The sequence below is a fragment of the Balaenoptera musculus genome, chromosome 12 (assembly GCF_009873245.2).
Source record: "Balaenoptera musculus isolate JJ_BM4_2016_0621 chromosome 12, mBalMus1.pri.v3, whole genome shotgun sequence".
In the NCBI taxonomy this organism is placed as follows: domain Eukaryota; kingdom Metazoa; phylum Chordata; class Mammalia; order Artiodactyla; family Balaenopteridae; genus Balaenoptera; species Balaenoptera musculus.
This window is the reverse complement of record NC_045796.1, coordinates 26,275,682-26,285,245: the sequence shown is the minus strand read 5'-3', so window position 1 is coordinate 26,285,245 and position 9,564 is coordinate 26,275,682. Positions and strand designations below refer to the sequence as shown.

Below are 9,564 nucleotides of genomic sequence, written 5' to 3'. Positions count from 1 at the left end.
TTTTCCTCTGTTCCTTTCCATCTATCATTGGCTTAACTTATTTCTAGATTACTGCAGAATCTTCTTACTCTTTTCCCAGCTGCCAGTCTACTCTTCTGAAATTTAACTTCCTCACTACCACTACAGTTACATTTCTAAAGAACAACAAAAATGCTTAAAATCCTTTCTTAGTTCCCAACCACAGCTTTCACAACAGGGAAAAAAATGAGACTCCAAATAAGACTCTTGCTTTCCTCTCCCTCCTTCCTGCAGCAACCATCCTAGGGCTCCCATCGCTGAACCCGACTTGAAGTTCCTGAAACACAGGTGCCCTCCCAAGAGTAGAGCCCCTGCCTCACACTGCCTTCCCCATCCGGCCCCCCACGTCCGCCTCCCAAGTTCAGCCTGAAGGTTCTTCACTGCGGAAGCTTTCTCTGTCCACCTCTCCCACCCCTACCCAAGTCAGGTAGCCCTTGTGCGCCACTCCCCCGCCCGCCTCCGCCTTTATTTTTCTTCAGAGGAAAACAATTCAGGTCAACAGAGGAAGGGAAAGGGAAGAAAGAGAGATTTTCAAAAGGGGTTTTGGATGCAAGAGTGTGTTTCGAGTCCAAATCTTGTTGCTTTGGGAAGTACCTTAACCTGTGTATAATGAGGATGTTCATCACACACACACACACACACACACACACACACACATATACACACGTGAGATTGTGTGGAATCCATGCTTGGGCAGAATCACAGTGTATTCCCCGGTAGCGCCCGGGCCTGGCACCGAGCCTGGCACAGAGGGCGGCCCAGAAGAGCTGCTCATCACTAACGAGGGAGCAGCGCCTGGACCGCGGGACGCAGAGGGCGCCACGCCGCGGCGCCGGGAGCTCCGCGAGCCGGGGCCGGGCCGCCCCAACTCCGCCCGCCCCGGATGGGGGTGTGGCGGGAGCAGCGACGAGGCCCCTCCCCGCCCTCTGCCGGCCGCCGCCAGATGCTCCCTCGGGCCGAGCCCGGCCAACGCCCAGCCGGCCAGCCAGCCCAGGACGTCCACCTCCACCTTTCCGCGGGCCTCCGTGCCCCCGGGACCGCCTCGGGGGCCGGGTCGGAGTCGCGGCCTCCGATCCCCAGCCCGCGGTCGCCGTGGCCGTCGCCGCGCGCGGGGCGCACCTGACCGGGCGGGCGGGGCGGCGGGCGGGGCTCCGGGCCTGACGTGGCGGCGGCATGGAGCGGGCGTGATTCATCAGCCGCCGCGCGGGGTCGGAGCGGGGCGAGCGCAGTGGCCGCCTAGGCGCCCAGGGCCGGGTTGCGGTGGCGGCGGCGTCCCCGCCGGGCCTCGCGTGCGCTCCCCTTGCTGTCTGCGGCCGGCCCCCGGCGAAGGTCAAGATGGAAGAGATCCTAAGGAAGCTGCAGAAGGAAGCGTCCGGGAGCAAGTACAAAGCCATCAAAGAGAGCTGCACCTGGGCCCTGGGTAAGCGCGCCGAGCGGGGCGCGGGGCGTAGGGCACCTGCCGGTGGGTCCTGCTCGCCGCCGCCGGAGGGTCGCGCGGGCTGGGTGCAATGGCCCCTCTGCGTGTGGGGGGGTTTCGCTGAGCATCTGTGACCGAAGCATTTCGCGCAATTGCCAGAGTTGCCTCGGTAAACTGATGTGTGATATGCGAATTTGGGTTCGGGCGTTGACATCCATCCGCCTCCCCTCTGGTCTTTTTATCTTCTTCCAAACCTTATCGGGGAAACGCCGTCCTCCCCTCCGGGCGGCCCCTTTCTTCAGATCCCCAGCACGGCGGACGGTGGTCACCCATCTCCGAGTCAGGACCGCAAGCCGGTGGGAATCCAGGGGCCTGATTCCGAAGCGCCTGTGGGCAAAAGGGAAGTTGAACCATCAACCCCGATCTCAAAACCTTGGCGAGTGTAACCGGGAAGGAATAGCTTATTTAATTTGATTTTCCTGATAGAGGCCAGCTTGTTAAGTATTAGCTTTCATGGTTATTCTACATGAAGAATAACATACGGGTGGGATGGTGTTACCTCTGCAATTCTGTTGTCGTCTGCCCTTCAGACAGGTGGGATTTTAGATTTGTGAGCTGTGCAAGCATTGAAAGAAGTTCCACGTAGCAAATCTGTGTTTCCCATCAGACTCAGGTTGTAGAACTCAACCTCGGAGAAAACTGAATGACATTCCAATTAGGCAAGAACGTGGGCAATCAAAATTGTCTGGGTGGGAATGCAGAGCGATCAGGAGCATACTTAGGTGACAGTGATGCTTTAGGAGAAGAAAAAGGAAAGGCAAAGGAGAAACCAGGGCAGCTCTCTTGGCCTCTGGCCTTGCCCAAGCCTGCATGCGATTCCTCAGTTGCCACTTAATTAAAACATAAAATTGAATCCCTTTCTCTCTCAACCAAAGAGCCATCAGCGCTTGTCATGACACTGTACTGTGGTACAGCCTGAAAAGAGATAGAGAAGGGCTATTAGCAGGTTTTCCACTAAATGGAGAATTCTGATGGTGCTTTAGGTGGTGACTCGGTTAATATTTAGAAGGTCTGAATTCACGTATGTTTGAGCGTGTGTGTACAATCACAGCCACATCGTTTTTTTTATGTCTGCCTATCATCACAAAATTCCCTAGAATGTTGTCTAGGAAGTTTATCTTATAGGCAGAATCAGAACTTGACCATTTGTCTACTGTTAGAGAGAAAAAAAAATGGACCAGGTACATAAGTGAGAAGCAAGGCTCTTAAAGCCACAGTACTATTTTTGCATTGCCATTGTCATTCAGCAGAGTGATCAGGGTAGATTCTCAAATGCCTCTAATGAAGGGTCACAGATGACTGGGTAACATAATAAAGCAGGGCTGACTGCACTCTAAACATGCTATTCCTTGTACTTGTGATTATTTTGCTGTAAGTTAAGCAGATTTAGATAACAGGGAGGAGGAGAGGAATCTAGTATTTTTAATTTTAATTTTGATACTCAACATCTTGTTAAGTTAAAGTGCAGTGTTGCCTAGTTTAGGTCCTTGAAGTGACCTCAAAGCCCAGAGCTGAGGCAGGTAGATGATCTGAGCAGAGCCTGGAGTCCAGCCTGCCTGGAAGAGTAGATGTGATTCTTTTCCCAGTGGCTGTTCTCAGTGAGCAAGAGGAGATGGGAGCTCATGAAACACTTAAATAACAGTGCGAGGAATTCATTGTGCAGGTTGGAATGAGTAAACCAGGAAAAGAGATCAAAGAAGAGGGGATGAATGTGGGGTCAGGGGTGTGTTGGGGGGATTGGTGTGAGCTGGTGGGGCTTTTGAAGTAAATTGGGCTTGGAGAATGGGTAAGCTGTGGGTTTCTTCTCTTCTTCTTCTATCCTCCTCTGTACTGAGCAGCGGGGATAGAAAGATGAATAAAATGCTCTCTCCCTATAATTAGTTTGTTGGAAGTGTATGTTGGAGGGTGCATGAGGCAGAAACAAAGACATGAAGGTATGGTTTCCTGTTCTCTTTCCCACTCCAATCCATTTTCCACTGTTCCATCTTTTTTTTTTTTTTTTTTTTTTTTTTGCTATAAAGTGCTTTTCGCTCCTCAACCCCCATACTTTTTTTTTTTAGAGTAAAGTGTGAATTCCTTAGAATGCTCTTTGGAATCTAGCCCCAGCCTTCTTTCCCATCGCCCCCATAGCAAGGGTTCGTCGGTCCCCAGTAAGCCACGTACTTTCTTGTACATGCCATGTGCTGCCCACTTCTCTGCCTGGGCTCGTGCTAATCCTTCTGCCACAGCTTCCCTTTCCAGAATCCCAAGGCCCAGCTCACATACGAAGCCTCCCTGGAGCTCTGCCGTCGAATCAGTTGCTCCTCTGGGCTCTGAGCCCTGCTCTCAGGACCCTCTTATAGCACCTGCTGCTGGGGATTATAGTGGGTTATGCACAAAGCTCCTCTTTTAGGGGCAGGATGACTGAGAAATATACTGGATTCAGGAGACCAAAAAAACTGATTCAAGCAGACTGAAGCAAAATAGCATGTATTCACTCTATGAACTAAATACCCCTTGGAAGGCCAGCTGTGGGTTGAGTTTGGTTCAGGAATTAGATGCTGTTTCAAGGACCTCGCTCTGCTCTTTTGGGATTTTGAGCACTCAGCATGAGTCTCCACAGCTTTGGGTTCATGAATCAGCACACTTAGACCATCTCAGGAGAGAGGGATCGTCTCTGACTTAGACCATCATGGGAGAGACGGGTCATCTCACACTTGGGCCATTATAGGGAAGAGGGGTCACCATGACATTTAGACCATCCCAGGAAAGAGTCATCTCTTATCAAAAGTACCATTGGAGAGAGGGGTCATCTTCACACTTATTCCATCTCAGAAGAAAGAGCTCATCTCCCACTTGGACTATTATAGGAGAAAGACATTTAGACCATCACAGGAGAGAGGAGTCATCTCCCATTAAAACTGTCATAGAAGAGAGCGAGAGAGCATCTCCACATTTAGGCCTTTACAGGAGAAAGGGGTCATTTCCCACTAGGCCTATCATGGGATCATCTCAAGAGAGTGGGGCTCTTCCAGTCACTCCCACCCAGTCCTTGGTGTCACAGTTCTCTCTTTGTCCTGATGGGTTGAGTATGTATCCTTGAACCAGTCCTCTGGGCTAGCTGGCTACAAAGCCCAGTGAAATCCCAGAGTCAGGGAAGGATGGCTTCCTCAAAACAAAATTAGGGTTTGCTGCTTCAGAGGCAGCGGAGTGGACGCCAGTCAACCAAAGCAACAAATGTCTACAGTGTAGACGTGAGCTTCTTGAGCATAGGGACTGTTGCTTATGCTTGTCTGTGGCTTCTGCACCTACAATATGAGAGGCACATGTTCAGTACATAAATAAATCAACATGTTAATGTCTTATTTGGGTTTTAAGTGATATTCGTCTTGTTTTCTGGTTATATATGCTCATTTTAGAATATTGAAAAATATTCGAACACTATAAAGAAAAAATTAAAATCACCCATAATGTCACCACCCAGAGAAAACACTAATCACATTTTGGAGTATTTCCCTTCTGCAAAGGGTTATACATATATGGCAGATTGTTACTTGTTTTTTAACTTCAGCTTTTCTTCTACTTTATTATTAATATGTCTCTGAAAATCAGTTTCCTTAATGGCTGAATAATAACGGGCAAGGAACATGTATGTACTTTTTCTCTATTTTAAGCTATCTAGGTTAGATACTTTTCTTGTCAGTGAGGAAATGGTCTGACTAAAGAATAGAAAAGAACAAGGGACTGGGTCAGCGTGTGGAGAGCCTGAAAGAATAGCATTCTCCTTCAAGCACTGGCAATCCTGGAGTCTTGGGAGCTGGGAATGGCAGGATGAAATAGAATGGCAGAACATTAGAACTGGACCATGTCCCTTTTAGAAACTTTAGGTGTTTGCACATATCAGGGAGCTGCTGTAGAATGGATTTGGAAAACGGAGAAGAGAAAGAAAATTAGAGGCCTGAATACCAAGTAAGAGAAGAAGGATGGTCTATCTAACCACCATCCTTCCATCTATCTTTCCACCCGCTTTTCCTTCCAGCCACAGCATCTGTTACCTTCACAGCTAAACTTCTTAAAAAGTGAATGTAACTAAACATACTGTATAGCACAGGGAACTCTACTTAATGCACTGTGGTGACCTAAATGGGAAGGAAATCCAAAAAAGAGGGGACATATGTACATGTATAGCTGATTCATTTTGCCGTACAGTAGAAACTAACACCACATTGTAAAGCAACTATACTCCAATAAAAATTAATAATAAAAAAAAAGTGAATGTGGTGATTGTGTCCACATCCTCACTTCCTGCTCACTTTTCAACTCACTGCGATCTGACTTTCTCCTCTGTTCTTCCACCAACTGAAGAATAAGGTACCCAGACCTCAGTCTAGCAGACCATTCTCACTTCCCTCTTACCAGTCCTCTCAGCCACATTGGGCCCCCACTTGACCTTGGCCTCATGCCCGCACCCCGCCTGTTTCGATCGTACCTCTTGCGCTGCTCCGTCTCCTTTGCAGCTCCAGCTCCTCCCCAGCCTAAAAGTTTGCGTTTCACAAGAATGAGCCATGAGCTCTCGTCTCTGACTCGCAGCCCGACTGGAGTTGAACACTTTCAGAGCCACAGCTTCAGTTCAGTTTCTGAGAATGCGATGCCCACATTTACATCCCTGGGCTTCACCTGTGCTCTGACATGCAACCCCCGACGCAGCTTCCTACCCGGCGTCCCTTCTGGAACAGGATGGGCTCATTATGGCTGCTCTGTGACTGCCTTTCTCTTTTCCCTTTCCTCTAGCTCTCTGCTAGCGCTTGTAGAGTTGGGCACTGTTGCACATCCTGAGTTGAATATAAACTCTTCTGTGTGATGGGGAAAACCACAGCGATATTGTTGGTCAGCGTCAGACCCTCTTCTTGGGGAGCAGCGTCAAGTTGTCCTGGGCACTGGCTCTGCCCTGCTGACTGCTGGCCTGGGCTCAGCCATGAGATGCAGACTCACTCCCTGCATCTGCATCTCAGGGTTTTGTTTTCTCATTATCCTGTCTCATCTTAAGAACTGACTTCAGTCCTTCTACTTCCTCCCTTGGCCTTGTGGCCGCAGCATCACCGACCCTCCTCATCCGTCTTTCTATTCTGCTAACTGTGTGGCTTACACCCACTGTTCTGCCCCATGGACCACAGCGGGCCCAGATGCTATCGTCATGTTTTGGCCTGTTCTTAGTCCTGAGTCTCAGGGATACATTTGGTGTCCACTGTTCCCTCTGATCTGTTAGCAGGGTGGGGAGAGATGTTTCTCCTTCCCCAATAAAAATAGTTCAGATCGACAGGGCTTGTTGACTCTAAACAATGAAGAGAGAAGGCAAGAGTTTGAACAGAAAAACTGGAGACCGGTTGGAGTGTGTGATGTTGTGATTTATAATAAGAAATATATATATTGGTCTTGGTCCCTGTTTCTGGCTCAGAGCTCCTAAAACCCTTGGAATTTCCCAAGTGAAGAGAGCTATAGAGTCATTTGTTAGGTTAATGAAGTGATTGTTGGACCACACCTACGGATGGCGGCTGGCTGCCAGGAAAACCATCCTTTTCAGTCCCATCCCCCTGACCTCCACAGAGGGCCCCCCTGACCTCCACAGAGGGGAGAGGAGCTGAAGACTGAGTTCATACACCAATGGCCAATCAATCATGCCTATGTAATGAAGCCTCCGTAAAACCCCCAAAAGATGGGGTTTGGAGCACTTCCCGGCCTATGAACACAGGGACTTTTGGCGAGAGTGGTACACCCAGAGAGCACGGACTCTCTCTGCCCTTTCTCCACACCTTGCCACATGCATCTCTAGCATCTGGCTGTTCCTGAGTTATATCCTTCTGTAACATACCAGTAAACTACTAGGTGAAAGTTCCTCTGAGTTCTGTGAGCCATTCTAGCAAATTAATTAAACCCAAGGAAGGGGTTGTTGGAAACTTTAATTTCTGGCCAGTCGGTCAGAAGCCCAGGTGACAACCGGACTTGAGATTGGCATCTGAAGGTGGGGTTGCGGGGGGGGGAGGGGTGTTACAGGCTTGTAGGATTGAGCCCAAATCTGTGGGATCTGATGCTCTCTCCAGTTCGTGTCAGAGTTGAGTTAAATTGGAGGACACCCAGCTGCTGTCAGGGAATTGCTTGTTGGTGTGGGAAAACCATCCCCCCCCAACCCTGACACGTGCGCACGTGTACACACACACACACATACACACACACACATTGGAATTGGGTGCAGGATTGTTGGAGCTATTGAAATAGAACAGTTTTTATTTTTGAAGAGAATAGTGAATGTTTCATTATCTCAACAACTGGAGGCAGCAAGAGGGTGAATAATCCACAACGGTGGTAAAGTACTGGACATCCAGGTCAGAGTTATGAGACTTGGGGGTGAGCCTCTCAGTCAGAATCCTTAACTATAGTATGATTTTTAGAAAGTTTCATCTACCGTGTCATAAATGTGTGTGAGATGAACTGTTGCATAAAGTGCTTTGTGAACTTGAAAGTCTCTCACAAGTATAAGTTATTATTTAAGGGTATTAAAACGGTATTTTTTCAAGGAAATAGCTTTCCTTTCTCGATTGTTATTGCAAGAATATAGCATTTTTAGCCAGTTGTAACTAGATTAAATTGGCACTCTGTTTCCGGTTAGGAATTTAACTATTTATTCTGTCTCTAAGCGAAATGCGTCCTAATCTTTAAGCTCTGAGAGGAAGTCTTGTGGGCTAGCAAAGGAAAAGGGTTTTTAAGTATGGATGATTTGCATGCAGATAATTGAGAATTGACTAATTTATAATTATAGGAATTTCCAGGGGGGAAAAAAGAAACTAACAGTGAAATTTGTATACAATTTAAATTCTCAGTCTTTACGTATTTATTTTTAACTTTGTAATTTTCCCTTTGCAGAAACCCTGGATAGTGTGGATACCATTGTCAAGATCCCTCCACACTTGCTGAGGTAAGGAGACTGGAGTTGTATAATATAGGGGAAGTAAAAATTACCCGCTGTGCTTTCCTGAAGGGCCAGAAAACCTCACTGGTTTATAGCATTTTACTTGCTGACTGGTGGCTTTTTTGCATCAGTGAACTGGGATATTTTATGAGGTTAGCATGATGGGAAGCTGATTGCACTGATTTCTACCTGTCCTGGAGTGAGTGAAGTCAGTAATCCAAAGGAACCAGCTGTGGAAGTCAGGGATGAAAGGATAAAATTGGTCAAGGAGAGAAATGACCGAAATCTAAGTGAGGATGTGGACGGTGGACAGAATCTTCCACTGTGAGTTGGGAAATGGCGCTCCCTTAGTGGGAGAGCAGCCCTGCACCATGTGGGTTGGGTTTAAGCTCTCACTGGCCCCTTGGTTGGACACCATCTCACAAACTCTATAGGCATCAACAGCAGTTCTGAGACAGTGAAGCTATCTCCCCACTTCCTCAACTCTTCCCACTCCCCACCCCCCTCCACCATCATGAGAGAAATACATGCTTTTTGTGGAAATTGGGAAAGAGCAAATAAGAAAGTTACCCATAATTACACCACCTAAGGGTAACCACTGAAAACAGTTTAATAGATTTTCTTAATAGACTTTCCCCCCAGCACACATACAAATTAATATGAAGTTTTATTTACAAGTTTGTTTCCTGCTTGTGTTTTCGGTCAGCACCATATGAAGAACATTTTCTAATGTCAATATATGTTCTTCAAATTAAAATATTGCATATATGTCCATTGTATGGCTGCTGCAACATGAATTATTTCACAGTTTTCTTATTCTTAGACATTTGGATCGTTTCCAGATATTTCTTTGAGATTATTAAAAACAATCTTTTGTTGCATATAGTTTCTATATTGTCAGGACACTGATTTATTAGGTATTTTCTCTCTTTTCAAGTAGATTGAACAAGAATTATGTTTCTGTCTTTTTAAAAAATGTATTACTTCTCCTGTAGTGTCTGCTACAGGCTAATATATTGTAAGATAATTCATGTGTTAATCAAACCAAGTGTACTTTTGTGGGTATAAAGCTTCTAAATGGGTAGAATGTCTGGCAGCAACATTCTTGCCCGGAGGAGGTATATTC

At 47.2% G+C, this 9,564-nt stretch overlaps 1 protein-coding gene across 3 annotated transcripts in view; it reads left to right on the top strand.

Annotated features, from left to right (window-relative positions):
* Nucleotides 1-1,112: 1,112 nt before the first annotated feature.
* The window catches only part of ARFGEF3 (ARFGEF family member 3), a 207,729-nt gene continuing 199,277 nt past the window's right edge, over nucleotides 1,113-9,564 (top strand). For all 3 annotated transcript variants that reach the window (XM_036871783.1, XM_036871784.1, XM_036871782.1), the window contains exons 1-2: nucleotides 1,113-1,438; nucleotides 8,393-8,444. In XM_036871783.1, coding sequence (XP_036727678.1) covers nucleotides 1,354-1,438; nucleotides 8,393-8,444 — 137 coding nt within the window. In that variant the 5' untranslated portion in view covers nucleotides 1,113-1,353. The remainder of the gene's footprint in view (nucleotides 1,439-8,392; nucleotides 8,445-9,564) is intronic.